The 16,898-nt window shown below is 46.6% G+C and overlaps 1 protein-coding gene across 1 annotated transcript in view; it reads right to left on the reverse strand.

Moving 5' to 3' along the window:
* Positions 1–125: 125 nt before the first annotated feature.
* The window catches only part of IL1RL2 (interleukin 1 receptor-like 2), a 50,817-nt gene continuing 34,044 nt past the window's right edge, over positions 126–16,898 (reverse strand). Inside the window, exons 9-12 of the mRNA XM_011969579.1 lie at positions 13,466–13,609; positions 6,366–6,527; positions 4,172–4,556; positions 126–337 (exon numbers count right to left, since the gene is read on the reverse strand). Of these exons, the coding sequence (XP_011824969.1) occupies positions 289–337; positions 4,172–4,556; positions 6,366–6,527; positions 13,466–13,609 (740 nt within the window). The 3' untranslated portion in view covers positions 126–288. The remainder of the gene's footprint in view (positions 338–4,171; positions 4,557–6,365; positions 6,528–13,465; positions 13,610–16,898) is intronic.

The following is a 16,898-nucleotide window of genomic DNA, read 5'->3' on the forward strand; positions in this document are numbered from 1 at the left end:
CCCCCCCCAGCTCTCACCCACTATGACATGGGGATGGCCCCCAGCTCTCACCCACCATGACACGGGGATACCCTCCATGACCATGGGGATGGCCCCCAGCTCTCACCCACCATGACCATGTTGATGCCCCAGCTCTTATCCCATCCTCCTCTTCTCTAAGCCTGAGCTCAACCAGGTGTGTAGAATGCCAACCCTAGCCTCATCTTGCAGCAGAAAATAGGTGTAGGAATGAGGAGGTGTGGAGCAAAACATGTCATCTTCCAGCCATAGGTGTCAGTCCAGCAAGTCTTAGCCAGTCTTGAGAGTACACTTCTTTCTTCTTGAGCCTAGTTTTGGGCTTGAAATCAGGAAAGATCTATTTCCCCCTTTTCTGATGTAGTGGGAGATGGGGGCCGAGGAGGAAACCTGCCATGGGAATGCGAAAATCTCTACCTTGCAGTCAGTTCATCTGGTGGTATATCCCTGAGGCTTCCATTTCTCTTGGGTTATCTTTGCAAGGTGGTTATGCCAGAGCATCACAGGTGAGCAGTGGCAACTGTCACCTTTCCTATGAGAGCCCCAGAGGAAAGGTGAATTTGGATGACAAGAGCCAGGGCTCTGAGGTCCTTCTCAAGTGGAGAGCCCCTCTCCAGGGACAGCCTGGGAGATGCGGGTGGAATTATATTGTGAACAGCAGCGTTTCTCAGAAGTCCCTGGGTGTATGGGCGGGGACATCCACACACAGAGTTCCCATCTCCGAGAATAATATTACTGGAGATGTGTGGCCTCTAACATTCAGACTCAGCAGCCACCGCTCCTAGAGCCAGCGTCACCCTCTGTAGCTCACTCCAGACCTCATCTGGAACAGCCTCTGTTCTTCAAGGAAACTAGGAAGGAATTTTCCACTTTACACAGCCCCAGATCAATAACCAGACAAGCATGTGTTGGAGAGAAGTTTATAAATAAAAAACAGGACCAAGTGCCAAGGAAAGGTCAACCAACTGTGACGTGGCAGGAAGTGGTCTGCGTCACTATGGGGTGCTGATGGGTGTGGGGGGCCCTGGGGGCTGAGGCTCCCTGAGCACATTCCATATTTTGGCAGGCCAGCCCCTCACGGCATCCCATGGTGTGCCAAGCACTTCATCTCGCCTGGTCCTCCAGGGAAAGATCGCACCTTCCCGGGCCCTTTATTTCACGTGACTGGGTCTCTGCCAGGGCCTTTCTCACGAGCCGACTCAGGGTATTTGAGGGGAGATACCAAAGGAAGTGGGTTTTGTGGCTGACTCAGTCATTATAGGAAGGTGAGTGTAAAGGTAACCCAGCAATTCAACACCTATATTTCACCTCTCGGGTCCAGTCTCCTCTCTCAGCCCTACCTCCAATCCCCAGGGACGCCTCTAATTCCCTCAAGCCAGGATCTTGGAAAGGAATGATGAGGACTTAAAGCTAATTTATACTATTAAAAAACTTTGTGAATCATTAAATTATAAATTGGCCTGTGACGAAGGCACACTGGCTCATTGGAAACGGACTTCGCTTTGCTTGGACTAGAATTCTGGAGCCCACCCCCAAGGACTAGGGATAGGACCCCATTGACCTCATATTTGCTCCAAGCCCAGTTGGAGAAACGGGAGAGAATTGAGGGTGGCCTTCAGCTTTCCTATAAACTGCCTTTTTGTCCCTTAGCCATTGAACTCTTAAACCTCCTTTCTTATGCAAATTTGGACTTGAGACCATCAGCAGAGCTGTTACCTGCCAACCTGCTTACTTGTCAGCGGTGATGCCAGGCTACTTTAATTATTCGTATTCTTGCTGCACTGCATCCCTATTATTTCATTAGGAATTAGTAGAACTTTAAAAAGTTTCTTTGCATCTCGATTTCTCTCTCCAACATGGGCGTCGTCATTCCTCATGGAGGATCTGCTAGTTTAATTAAAACAGGCTCTTTCTCCTGTTGCATCCAAGAGGAAAATGGGCGTTGCTGGATCTGTTCCGCACTCTGTCCTGTCACTCGCTGCTGTTCTCTTCTCTGGGCTGGTCTCTGGAGGCTGCCTGCAGTGCTGGAGCGGGCAGGGTGGCTGCGGGCTGGCTGAGGACGCTTCGCCCTTCCTTCTGTGGACTGCGTATGAGAACAGGCCAGGAAACCCCCTGAGGGTAGTGGACACCACCTCTGGCCGCTTGACTAGCCCTGGTGCAGTAAGATCTGGACCGCAATGGGTGAGTGGTCACTGGTTTGTGGTTTGGTGAGGATTTGGGGAATACCCCTACCCCATTCCGATTTGAGGGCATCTCAGCACTGTTCCTCCTCCCTTCCCAGCCACTTCCCTCCGCAGGATGGAGGGAGCCAGAGGCAGCCACAGTGTGGGGAGACGGGAGAGATGCCGGGATGTGTCCTTTCTGAAGGGCGTGCCTGTGAATTTTACAAAACGGATTCTCTAGCAATTAATTATTTATAAGTGAATGATCACACTCACAGGACATTAGTCGAGGCTGTCAGCAAAATAGAAAGCCGACCCGTCGGAAGAAAAGGCATTTTCTGGAAACCTCTGACTTACAGGAGACCAGCACTGTTGGTGAATTCTTTAACTGGAGTTTTATAAGTGAAAAAGCTTCCCTCTTTCCAATATGTGTCTCTACTTTCTTTTTATTGAAAAGTATCAAAAATGTAATAGTAGTAATGAATTATAGTAGCCATTTTTTAGTGCTGTTATTCTTAAAATGTATTTTATGTCCTACCTCAGAGCAGTGGGGAGGCAATGGGAAGGCAATGGGGAGGCACAGCTTAATGGTACAGAATTTCAGCTTGAGAGGATGAAACAATTCTGGAATGGATGGTGGCGATGGCCAAACAACAGTGCCACAGAACTATACACTTAAAAACTGTGAAAATGGTAAATTTTATGTTCATATGGTTTGCTGAAATAAGAAATTTAAAAAGCAAATGTTAAATAAAAAGTGGACCAATGTCGAGTCGAGGCCTCTGTAGGATGCTAAACAAATGTGTAATGTGAGGTCACCTTGGAACAGAAATCCTTCAAACACAGGAATGGGCTCCTTAGCCCCTGAAAATCCATCCCACACTGGGCACAACCCACCGCCTGTGAATGAAGGCACAGCGCCTCCCAACCCACCCCACTCCCCATTCCATCTGGCTCCCGCTCCCACTCCCGACCCCACCGGCTGGTTCTCAAGGCTGATTCCCCTCCAGCCCCCACTGACTGCTTGCTAAGTCTCAGTGTCAACAACCACAGCTTCAGAGGGTTGAGCTATGTCTAATTCCCTCAGGCCAGGGTCTTGGAAAAAAGCGATGAGGGTTGGCAGCTAATTTTTTGTATTAAAAAACTTTGTGAATCATTACATTACAAATTGGCCTGTGACAAGGGCACACTGGCTCACTGGAAACTGACTTTGCCTTGCTCGGACTAGAATTCTATCACCTGTGTGCTAACTGCGTCTCTCACAGGCTGCTCAGAATTCTGGCTGACGTGTCTAAAAGGGAAAGGAAAGGAATTCTTGCTTGCTTTAGTTTGACAGATAAAGCCTCTCAAAGCATGGAAGGGTGACCAAGCGGCAGTCATGGCCACACCCGTGGGTCCCCACTGGTCTAGGTGACTTTTAACTAGCTTCTGGAAGCACAGTGCTAAGGCTGTGGTCACAGCTCTTTACACTGGCAGAGTGAGAGAGACACGGACACGGCAAATGACCCCTGAGCACGGGGCCCTGCGGACACTGAACAGACGCAGACAAATACTGCTATCCTTGCCAACCCTCTCCTGGTGCTAGACTGCCCTCCTGTCGTCCCCCGATAGCACAGGCTGCCATTTCAGACTCCATGGGTGCCACAGCATGGGCAAACTTCCGGGCATGTCCACTGCCATCTCTAAAACCCTCCCTGTCCTGTTCCCAGGGGGCGCAAGTGCTGTATCCACCCAGGCCGCAGTGAGTGTGCATGTGTGTCAACAAGCCCACAGGCTAAAGAGGGCCTTCTGCAGAAGCCGTGTCTTTCCCTGAAGAAGCAGCTCTGATCGAAGCAAACAAATGCCAACAAATACAACAGACCCTCTCACTAGCACGCAACTGCCAGCTTCAGAGCGGACGGCCCCGATGAAATGTGTCCTCCTCCAGCTGTGAGCCACCGCGTAACGACAGACCCTCCATCAGAGCGTGACGAACCTTGTGTCCTCCCACCCGCTCACCTGTCGTGCGGTAGCAAGGTGTGTGCTGCGGCAGCTGGACCGGAGGGGGCGGCCGACACCTTCTGGGCGGCATGTGATATCTCACTGTCTTCCAAAACTTGGTCTTCACACACTGTGACTGCTCCGTGAAGTCCCCGTGCCACCGGATGACCCCGTGCTTCTGTCTGATGTACTGAATGGACTCCGGCATGGCTGTGTAGTCCTCAATTTTCTCCAGCTCAATGAGAATAACCTTCATCCCGTCCTGGATGAGGGCATTGTAGACGGCGATTTGTTCTTCTGACAGGTTCTTCAACAGGCTAAAGCCCAGCGACTCAGGGACCACAATGACAATCAGTCTCCTGCACAGCTTAACATTTTCATCGATGACACTGGCCACAGCTGGAAATAAAGAAAGAAGGCTCAGAAGAGCTCACAATTAAAACAGCCCGGGTCTTCATGCTAGTGAGAATATTTGAAACAGGCTCTGAGAGGAGAAAACTGACTTTTTTTTTTTTTTTTAAATGAAGTCTTGCTCTGTTGCCCAGGTTGGAGTGCAGAGATGCAATCTCAGCTCACTGCAACCTCCACCTCCCAGGTTCAAGCCATTCTCCTGCCTCAGCCTCCTGAGTAGCTGGGATTATAGACACGTGCCACCACGCCCAGCTAATTTTTGCATTTTTAGTAGAAACAGGGTTTTACCACAAGTTGGTGTCGAACTCCTGACCTCAAGTGATTTGCCCACCTTGGCCTCGCAAGATGCTGGGGTTACAGGTGTGAGCCACCGTGCCTGGCCAAAAATGGACTTCAGAATAAACATGACTTAGTCAGGAATGGATTAATACAAGTTTTGGGTTTTTTTTCTTTTTTCTTAACATTTGTCACCTCTTCTGTGAAGTCCGTGGCTTTCCCTGAAGCCTTGGTCCTCTATAGTCATGAATCATGTTTTGCATGTGGTTTCTTTGTATGTCACTTTCCCTGGCCAACAAGTATCTGATGGTGCCTAACTTTGTATCCCCAGACTACCGGAAGGTCTGGTGTATATTAGCAGATGAACACATTTTTAAAAATAGATTTTAAAAGGATAGGAAACATGTAGTTAGCTGAAATGTTGCGTTAATCTTGAATTTGTGTTTTCCTTTTGTCTTTACGGTTATTTAAAGGACCAGGATTTATGTGACTAATTTAGAAACCAAATAACATGCCCTGATGATTGCTTGGGAAAGGGAGGGCTCTTTAAATACCCAGCTCTGCAGATGCTATTCAGTCTACAGTTGCCTCTCATAGGAAATAAGAATAGACTGGAACCTCCCTGAGGACAGGCCCTTCTGCTTGGCTGATTTTTGTATTTCTAGTGCCTAGAATACTGTTCATCACGTAGAGGGGTTTTCAGTAAATATCTGTTGAATAAGTGAGTGAATTGGCATTTACTGGTGACTAGAAAAGAACATTTATTCCAGATTTCAGTCATTTTGCTGTATAGCCTTCCAAGAAAGAGACTAAAGGGACAGAAAGGCACCATTGTGTGAGTGTCTAAAGTGTGCTGAGCTCCATGCCAGCGGCCCCTTCTCAGGTTTTCTCATTCAGTTCTCTCATCTGAGTCAGGGAAGCACCCCATCTCCATTTTACAGATGAGACAACTGAGGTTCACAGATGTTAACTGAACTGTCCAAAGCCACCTTCCTATCAAATGGGAAAAGTGCACTAAAACTTCCATTGTATTTAGGGAGGGGAGAGGCAAGTAGGGTTGAGGTTTATAAAATCAGCTTTAAGCACGACCTGATTTACATTGTTCAAACCCATGGAAAACACCTAGCAGTTCGTCTCAGGGACGTGAGGGCAAATGACCACTCGCCACCTTTCAGTCCTTTAGCCACAACGTAGTTGTGTAGTTGTAACAATGTAGTTACATCACTGGCCACCTGTTTCTGTGAACGGCTTAACCATATCCTCACTCAAAGTGAGATGCACGCTGCTGCAAGCACGAATCCCAGACACTGCGGAGCAGGGAGGAGCCCAGAGCAGGCAGCGAGCTTGCGCCTAACCTCCTTGGCTGGGGACTAGGGGCTGGCAGGCGGGGGGCGCTGGTCATAGACTTCCTGTGGTTCCATGGGGAAGGCAGGCAGAGTCATCGCCATTAGTAAAGTGGAGGAACAGAAGGGTCACTTTCCTTCTTTTATTTGTTATTTTTATACCTCACTTAAAACACACCTTGTCCAGGGAATTCATCTCTGCCGAATATAAACAACTTATATCCACATTGCCTCTCCAGCACCTCGGGCAGGATCTTCAACACCAGGGTATCCACGGCATGCCTCTGGCTTTCCCTGCGGGGCTTGGGGTATAAGACGTAGGCGTCATACAGCTTCCCGTCTGAAAAGGAAATGGACACGCTCGTGGAATTGTTGCTACCAAATTCTCTCATGTTAACAAACCGGAAGCCTGAGCGGCTACCATGGTGTCCTTTGGCCTGGGATCCATGACTTCCGAGTGCCCAGCTGGCTGACGGTGCCAGGGGCTGCCAAGCGACATCATCTCCTCTCGCAAATGGACGCCTGAGGGAGGTGGTCTTATCCCCAACGCACAAGAGTGAAGCTGAGACTGGGTAGGCTGCATCACATCTGCAATCCCTAACCTTACCCCACGTCTTTTGATTCTAAGTCCACCACTCCCTGTGATGCGGCCAGAAATGAGAATTAAAGGCAGGAGACTCGTCCGGCGCAGTAGCGCATGGCTGTAATAAATGGGCTGAAGCAGGATAGCTTGAGGCCAGGAATTCAAGACTACCCTCGGCAATGTAACAAGACTCTCCAAAGAAAATAATTGTTAAAAAGTTAGCCAGGCATGATGGCTCATGCCTGAAATCTCAGCTACTCAGGACGCTGAAATGCGAGCTTAGGAGTTCAAGGTTGTGGCCAGGCATGGTGGCTCATGCCTGTAATCCCAGCATTTTGGGAGGCCAAAGCGGGTGGATCACCTGAGGTCAGGAGTTCAAGACCGGCCTGGCCAACATGGTGAAACCCTGTCTCTACTAAAAATACAAAAAGCTAGCCAGACATGGTGGTGGACACCTGTAATCCCAGCTACTCAGGAGTCTGAGGCAGGAGAATTGCGTGAACCTGGGAGGCGGAGGTTACAGTGAGCCGAGATCACACCACTGCACTCCAGCCTAGGGGACAAGAGCAAAACTCTGTCTCGAAAAAAAAAAAAAAGGAGTTCAAGGATGCAATGAGCTATGATCACGCCACTGCACTGCAGCCTGGTGGGCAGAATAAGACCATATCTCTAAAACAAACAAGAAAAGGATCTCTAAAATAAACAAACAAAAAAGCAGGAAACTACCCATTTACCCATGTTACCCTCAGCGTGTTCTGTGTGACGGAGTACTGTCCTAACTGCACCAGGCCAAACTGGATGACTCCCTCCTGATTCAGACCCACCAGTCTAAGAATTCCATCACTACAAGCCCACAGACTCACATCTGTGAAACGAGAGAACAAGCAATTAAGCAGACTCTAGTAATCTGCAGTGCCGTTGAGAGAAGTCAGACCCAACAGCGCATGTCATCGTCATCATCGTCATCAGTATTTATTGAGCGGCCTCAAAAGCAGCCTCTGCATTGGCCAGTGCAGAGATGAGCAAGACACAGACCTCACTGGGCAGACCATTCACATGCACAGAACTGAAACAACACAAGACACAACACGGCGACGAGAGCCAAACAAACAGAAAAGACAGCAAGAAACAAAAATCTCCATGGTCTGGAGTCCTTGGAAAAAAAAAAAAAATCACAATGAACATGGGACAGCTCCTGGATTTTTAAATTTTTTTGTTATTATTATTTTTAGATGGAGTCTCGCTCATATCTACCAGGCTGGAGTGCAGTGGCGCTATCTTGGCTCACTGCAACCTCCGCCTCCCAGGTTCGAGCGATTCTCCTGCCTCAGCCTCCTGAGTAGCTGGGATTATAGGCACCCGCCACCATGCCCGGCTAATTTTTGTACTTTTGATAGAGACGGGGTTTCACCATGTTGGCCAGGCTGGAGCTCCTGGATTTTAAAGGGTGGGAGAGTTTAGAGGGAAAAAAGTGAGGGTCTAAGAGTGGATGGTAAACAGGCTTGCAAGGGAGCAGCTTCAGAAGGGCATGGAAGGAGGAATCATTTCCTACTCAGGAATCATGTAAATCAATAAGGAACTTCAGCAGGGCCAGAGGGCTTGAGTGGAAGAAGAGGTAAGTGTGGGCGTCTCGTGGGAAAATGCGGTTTCGAGCTTTGGGCTGTTGAGAAACTCAGACAACCTGGAAGGTACTAGAGAGGAGTGGTGTCCTTCTCTATTCCCTTTTCATGAGAGCTTATTGGATGAGCAGACTTGCAGAAACAGGTGATTTTAAGATTAACAAGGGAAAGGAAAACCTTGTACTCTTCTAGTTTTCGTCCAAATAATAGTAATGAAAACGTGCACAGATCTTGACAGTTTGCATATCACCATTTCTCATTCCATCAGTTCTCACACCAACCACTGCTGACCTTTGGGTCTCTGCTCACCATTCTTGACCATCTCTTATGGAGAATGGTAACACACACACGCATGCATGCACACGCATGCACACCCGTGTGTGCACATATAGTCACACACATGCATGCACACACACATGTACACACTCCTTCTCTGCCTCCCACCCCATCATGAAAGGAAGCTGTGTGAGAGTGGAGACTTTGTTGGCTCCCTGCCCTACCCTCAGCCTGTGGAGCAGGACCGAGTGCAGAGGAGGCCTTCATCAGTGCTCACCGAATGTCCAAATGAAGCTTGATTCTACAGAGCCTCAAAGAGCTTCTATCTATGTTGGGGACAAAGCTGAGGTCAGATTCAGCTTTTTAAGGTGGGATCACAGGGCAGGTACAAAAGGGATAACTGATTAGTGTCTTGAATTGGCAAAAACCCAACAAAGCTGAAACTCCTTGTGGAATCTTGAAGGTCACTGATCGAGACCACTGCTCACATAAGTGGATACTTTTCTGTGTAAAATTTCATAGCACACATTTGACTTTCCAAAGCCAGAGGATTTTTTTTTCTGTAGATAAAAAACGGAAAAAGAAACATTCATAGGGTTCTTATGTTTCTGAACTTTTGGAGAAGGAATTAAATTTTCCCATTTAAAAATGTGATCATAGTTACCCTTTGGTTTCTGATGAAGGGCTGGCTGAGTTGATGCTCGGTTCACCACAGAATACAGTATTTCCTGGTCTGTTCTAAACTACAGCAGACATGCAGGCTTATTGCCACTTGTCCCAGACCCTGCCACTAGTATCTCGCTTCTCTCAATCTGTTTCTCTTTTTTTCCTGTTTCTGATAAAAAAAAAAAAACAACCACGTGTGCGAAGTGTCTTCTGTCTTTTGCCAATGTTCCCTGTTCCCTGTTTCTAAATGAGGTGTCTGAAGATATAGGTACTTGATGCTCTGCAACTTCAGGATCAGAAGACATTTGAGTAGCAAGAAAGTCTCACACCTTTTAAAAATTCAAAATGTACGAACGTGCCCAATTTTTTGGTCATCTTTTTTGTTCTTTCTGTCTAAGCTTTTGAGTAGAAATAGAACCTGCTGATGTTCTCAAAATGTAGTGAGTTTTCATCACTTTCAAATGACTAATTCATAATTTACTGACCAATATATTAAGAGCAAAAGATCAAGTTGCAGTCTTTTGCTTTTTGCATCAGGCCACTGGTTTTGAAGCGCCTTGCCAGGCAACAGCACCTCAACACTTCCTGGATGCGCTTCTCATGACCAACCGTGTGGGACGTGGTTCTTATCTCAAATTATGAGTAAGGAAGCTGAGACCAGCAAGACGGCGCGCTCTCTCCAAAGTCTCCCAGCTGGTGAGTGCGTAGCCTTGATGTAAACCCAGGTCCGCCGTTCCTTTTGCTGTGACTAAAATGAGAAACGGGAGCAGGAAATTTCACAAAACTTATCCCTGATTAGTCCTGTGCAGCTGTGTCAGTCTGAGTTTTCCAAAAGTAGCCCCAGCAGTGTTTCCAGTCCCACGTGTTCTTCCAGAACTTTGCCACACCTTCGCAAAGACGCAGAGTCTCTTTCCACTCCCTTAAAATCATTACGTCCTTCTTGGCTCTTGGCAAAAAACATATAAAAGCTCATTCACATAAATTAATATTTATGAAATATTGCCTAAAGATTATTCAATTCCCTACCTTCTCTTAATATGATATTGCTAAATTTTAGGCCAGATCAAACCACAACAGTGGAAAACTCAGATTCAATCTGGCCTCCATGCAAATGCTTTTACTGAACCGCAGGACGTTTGGTGGGTTTAGCCCCAATACGCATAGAAAACACTAGAAGAAAAGTCACACAAAACATGCTATGACATGGGAAAGTTGTTGCAGTCAAGCTTCCCTACACCACGCCCTTTTGAAATGAGGACTCTCTGTTGGAAAAAAAAAAAAAAAAAAAAATCTGCCTTTGGAAATTAGTCTCAGAAAAAGCCATGTTCTCTCATGAAAATTGGAAAGGTTGTTGTGAACAGCACACAATGGATCTTGTCGCTGCCTTTACTTTGGCTTGAAAAGCAAATTCACCTTTAATAATTGTCAAAGGTATCATTAACTCTACCGCGACTGGTTTTCCTCGTCTCCTTGGTTTCCCTTTGATGACTCCAACTGTTTGCCTTGTCTTCGTTTTAACCATTCTATCCTACATGCACATTCTCCAAAGACCTATCTGGAGTAAGGCGAGGCATTTTCAAATCTAAGAGATCTGTACACAGACCCTTCCGTCCTCGTACACACACCCAGCCCTGCCAGGAGAATTTTTAAAGCTCCAGTGGCTTGCTGGAGAAGATACAGAACTTGCTGACTTCAGCCAGGGCTGTCAATGGCTTCTCCTAAAACGGTGAGTCATGCACACCTAATTATTAATTGAGCGACACAGCTTAGCTAACCCAGTCAGGGTAAATGACTTATCCTACGAAGGACATTATTTCTCTCTTCCTCATTTTCATCCATTAATTGGCGTTTCCTGATTGAACTCAGAAAATATCCTCAAGGGGAACAAGGACATAAACAGGATCTGGGACTCATCTCAGAATGTCATCAGTAGCTTAAAGCCAACACACAGAGATAGTACAGGCAGCTCTCGTAGATGGAACTGTAGAGAATTTCATGACAAAATGCACACATAGTTTTCTGAATTAAGCAAAATAAAAATAAAGATAAAAAAGGAACCCCTGGCGGCCTGTGGGCCTCCATCGCCAAATCCTCTGCCCACTGGTGGAAAATCTGGGCTGCGTCCCAGTCTCGGCAGAGGGTAGGGCTGCCTAACTCTGCCATCTGCCCAGCCCCCGCTACTCGGTGTGAGTCACTGTTCCTGTTTTCTCTTCCTGCTAAACTCGACCTCACGAGCCGCTTCCCCACACACTCTACACAACACTCATAAGTCACAGCTGTAATCACGCTCCTGGGAGTCGCAATGACTCAGTGAGGGAGTCAGTGAGAGAGTCACTGAGAGAGAGAGAGAGACAGCGAGAGAGACACGCCACAGGGCCTGAGCTGCCAGGAAGAATACGTCAAGTGACGCAGGCTTCTGTGAGTCAAAAAGTAGAAAGCAGCTGAAGCACTCACATCTGTGTCAGAAAACAGTAAGTGGTGGGGGACTGAACTGTCTTCTTCTCAAAGATGCAAGCAGGAGAGCAGTCATGGGTGTGCTTAGACAGGGCAGCCTCTGCAGATGCCAGAGCCAAAACCAGATGCCAGAGCCAAACCCCGCCATGCCCAGTCGGACTATCCACAGTGCTAGGAGTACTTCAGGTTGCACTGGACACTTAAGGTCCAGATGACTTGTGTCATTAAAAGGAGTTTATTGCTTTCTCCATTGCTTGGGGTTGCTAATTTTGAATGCTGAAATTTAATTTGGAAAAAATCCAAGTTAGGACACCTATGTTTTATCAGACATGTGGACAACAACTGCACTGTGTATTCTGTGTGCAAAGCAGGTGCTTGATGGCAGTGACCTCTTCTATGTTTTAGCTGCCCACACAACATTCTCGGACACCCAGTTTCCCTCCCTTTCCTGCTCTTGTCACTCAGGCCTCTGCACTTCAAAGGTATAAATTCGTGCATCTCCACACAGGTCAGCTGCACCGGCATCTTTGGGCTTATATTAATTTTTTCATCTAATTAGGGGACACTAGAGCAGATTTATTACTTTTTCAAGGACTTAATAGATTGTATCTGTTCTGAGACAAAACAAACAAAAAGTAGCGTAAAGAGTCACAAGCACTACGGTGGGAAATGCGAGGCTCTCAGAGAGTCAGGATCACACTGAGGCGTTTCTGTACCAAACAGCACTGGCAGGACATAGGCCCACAGACCAAAACCCACAGCCGTGGTGTTGGGGATTTATCTTGACCTCCAGACAAGCAACAGAGGCCGCCCTGTGCCCCAGGCCCCTGCTGAATGCTTCCGTGTGCTTCGGCTCAGCTATCCCCACTGTCAAAAAGCAGGATGTAATCACTTTCCCTTTCTTTCTTTCTTTTTTCCTTCCTCCTTCTTATTTCCCTTCCTCCCTCCTCCTCCCTCTCTCTCCCCTGCTTTCTTTAGTTTCTTTTCTATGAACCTCCCTTGTTCCTTCCATTTTCCCTCCCTCCCTCTCTCTCTCCTTTCCTTCCTCCTTCTCTCTCTTTCCTCCCTCCCTCACTGTCTCCTTCCTTCCTTCCTCCATTCCTTTCTATAGCTGAGAAATAGAAGAAAGTTGAAAATCCAAGTTTACATAGGGAGTAAGTGGAGAAGTTACATTCAAACTTGGTTCGATCTCTCTCCGTGTCTGAGAGTTGAAGACTTAAATCCCTTCAGGCACCAAGTACGGGGCCTAGAGAGAGCTCCAACTGCAGGCAGCTCATCCCTCTCCATGACACCTATTCTGCAACGTGTGCTCACCCACTCTGCTGAGTACACGTCATGGATTGAGAGTACTTTGCCCTTGGAGAAACTTTCCTGCAGCGGGCAGAGGATGGACGTGGAAACCTTTGTAGCATGGTTGCAGCGGGACTCAGAAGATGGTCTCCTCCCGCAGCTTAGCAAATATTTCCTCAATCACTACAAGCCTGCAAACCTTATCTGACCGAATGATGCTGGTGATTAGGGACAAATCATTTCCCTAAAGCATAGGCAGTTCCAAGGAGATTCCTTCACCGGAAATTTGCCAGCAACACAGTAAAATATGACAAAGTATATTTGAAATCGTTGTATACGTGTAAGAGGATGCCAATTTTGAGGCATTTTTCAGGGATTACACACACTTACCTTCTAGGGTCTCTGTAGATTGGAAGGTACTTCGATACCAAAGAACAATGTCGATCTTAAAAACGTTGTATATGTACACAACAGACACAGCCACAGCCAAAAAGGCGATAAGCCCTCCTATCAAGTAAGCGCGAAAATCTGGTGCTACAAATGACAGCAAAAAAATAAAATAATTATAATTATAATGATGATACAAAGAGTCCATTATATACTTTACTAATACAGATTACACCATGAATGCCAAATGGAAAGGTTCTGGACGTCAGTGAGGGCACTGTTTAAACATTTCTTTAAAGTCAAAAGAGTGGTGTGGGAGCGGAATAATCTGATCTGGACCACGATTGTTAGGAAACAACTCAGCTCCTGGGAACCTATGAGAGTAAAAGTCTGCAGAGCCCTAGTTTCCAGTGGTAGACGCAGGATGGACCCGACTGCACGAAGACTGCTTTCAAAACACGCATGTCCAGGTTCTGCTGAGACTGTCCAGAGGTGGCGCCTGAGTATGTTCATGGGGCACCTTCTCCAGCTGGTTCTGCTGCCCGTTCTTGATTACAATCCTATTGTAACTGCTTTCCCAGCCATTCAAAGTTGAACAGCTGGACACCCATCATCCTTAAAGAACCAACAGTTGTCCCCTCTGGAACCTGCGTGGCTGGCTCCACAAGACAGGCCAAGAGCCAAACCTCTACCTCATCCTCTCTGTGCCATCGATTTCCAGGCTGGGTGCCTGTGCGAGAGACACAGTCTCAGAAAGAATGTTTACACCCTACCCTGCTTCATGCGTCCATTGCAGAGCAATTATGAGCCTAAGTGGTGGGCAGGAGATGGCCAAGGAGCAGAACCAGCTCCTCTGGAACCTCAAGTCCCCGAAAACATGCTCCTACACATCCAAGAAAAGGAACAGCATGACTTCTGTCTCACCGCAGCCCAAACCCATCCCACCAAAGAAGACCCTCTGGGAAGGAAAGAATCAGAAAAGGGGAAGAGGGAGACAGGAAGAAAAGTCCTCCCCATTCTTAAAACCCACCTCACACACCACTTCCTTCTTCAGCCCCTTCCTCATCCTCCAGTCCTCACCGGATGGTGGGGTGGGCAGAGGAGAGGAGGAAGAGGGGGGTTCTTTTTTACTGAGCCCCTAGAGCACTTTAATTTTTAAAAAAGTTTATAGGTACATAATAGTTGCACATATTTATAGGGTATGTGTAATATTTTGACACAAGCATACAATGTGTAATGACCAAATCAGGGTAATTGGGATAACCATCTCCTCAAACATTCATCATTTCTTTGTGCTGGGAATATTCCAAATCCATTCCTCTAGTTATACTGAATTATACAATAAATTCTTGTTATCTATAGTCATTTTGTTGTGCTACCAAACACTAGATCTCATTCCTACTATCAAAATGTTTTGTTTTTTTTATTTACCCATTCACCAACCTCTCTTTATTCCCCCTTCACCACTACTCTTCCCAGCCTCTGGTAACCGCCATTCTTCTCTCTACCTTCATGAGATTAATTTTTTTAGTTCTCACATATTAGTAAAAATATGCAATATGTGTCTTTCTGTGCCTGGTTTATTTTACTTAACATAATGGCCTCCAGTTCCATCCACTTTGCTGCAAATAACAGAATTTCATTCTCTTTTATGGCTGAATAATATTCCATTGTGCATCTGTGACAGAATTTCTTTATCCATTCATCCATTGATGGACACTTAGGTTGATTCTACATCTTGGCTATTGTAAACAGTGCTGCAATAAACACGGGAGTGCACAAATCTCTTTAACATGTTAATGCCCTTTCTTTGGGGTATATAACCAGCAGTGGGATTGCTGGATCATATGGTAGTTGTATTGTTAGTTTTTTGAGGAACCACTATGTTTTCCACAGTGACTATAAAATACACATTAAAGAGCTTATTGCCACCTGCCTTAGGCCACACCATGTCGTAAACATCTTGAGGCCCAAGATTTCCCATTTACTATTGCACATCTTTAAATACATGGCACAATAACTAAGAACAAATTTGTGCCAAAACAAAATGAATTCATTGAGTAAGTCCCAGTGCAGCCAGAATAGACGCACGGCACTACACACCAGTGCCCGAGCTAATCCTGGGCACTTGCGAGAACCTCTCACTTCAATCATGAGACAGATCCTTCCTGCTTCCCCATCTTCTACCCCTCTTTGCCCTTTCCCAGCTCTCATTAGAATTCCTTCTAGGGGCAGTATTGCCACCTCTCTCTTTGGGATGACTTGTGTCTGGGAATATTTAGTGTCTGTTTCAGAGATCTTGGTGTTGTTAACTGTCCTAATAAGAAGACCATGCCCACAGTACTAATGAGGCTCAGAAAGCCTCTGGCACATAGACAGGAGTGATGCTCTAAAATTCTCGGGCTTTTCACTCACTGCCTTCAGGAGTATTGATGCCCTCTGCTCTATAAACGAGCTAAAAGAGAATGAAATTGGAAACAGGTCATTAACGAATACATTCAGAAGGACTCGGGGCTTCGAAATAGAAATAAATGGGGAGTCCATTCTTGATGTACTAGATGTCATGGTAAAGGTTAATGGTGGTATTCACCATCTGAGTCATTTGACTACTACCAGCCTTCTACTGAGATGGTGGGTGAGCATAAGTAACAAGCGAATTCACAGAAGAGCACACTCAATTTAAACAACTTTCTAGAGACCCTGCTTCAGAAAAACCAGATAAGATTCAAATCTGGGCCGGGCGCGGTGGCTCAAGCCTGTAATCCCAGCACTTTGGGAGGCCGAGGCGGGTGGATCACAAGGTCAGGAGATCCAGACTATCCTGGCTAACATGGTGAAACCCCGTCTCTACTAAAAATACAAAAAAAAAAAAAACTAGCCGGGCGTGGTAGCGGGCGCCTGTAGTCCCAGCTACTTGGGAGGCTGAGGCGGGAGAATGGCGTGAACCCGGGGGGCGGAGCTTGCAGTGAGCCGAGATCGCGCCACTGCACTCCAGCCTGGGAGACACAGTGAGACTCCGTCTCAAAAAAAAAAAAAAAAAAAAAAAAAAAAGATTCAAATCTGGAGGTGTCTTCAACAAACACAAGGAAGTCAAATGGAGAAGCTATAACCTTAGCTCTGTCCCCAAGTAAACCAACAAGAGGTTTACATTTAAGAGGGTGAAGTTCCAGGAACTCAGGACAAACAAAACTAAGTCAATAGAACCAAAATACTCTACATTTGAGATAAAATGAGCATTGCCAGGAACTAAGGGATTTAAGAAGCAAGAGCTTAAAACAAAGGAGGTAAAGGACTCCATCCCTCCACAAGCTTGACAAGTGTTAACTGGTCACAGCATTAGCTCCTCTGAGCTTGGACTTGGCCTCAGAATCCTTCGGAACACAGTGCTTTCAAATAGTCCAACAAGTCAGTATTGGCGTGGAAATCACTGTTGGCC

This window comes from Mandrillus leucophaeus, unplaced genomic scaffold, assembly GCF_000951045.1.
Source record: "Mandrillus leucophaeus isolate KB7577 unplaced genomic scaffold, Mleu.le_1.0 Scaffold9, whole genome shotgun sequence".
NCBI lineage: Eukaryota > Metazoa > Chordata > Mammalia > Primates > Cercopithecidae > Mandrillus > Mandrillus leucophaeus.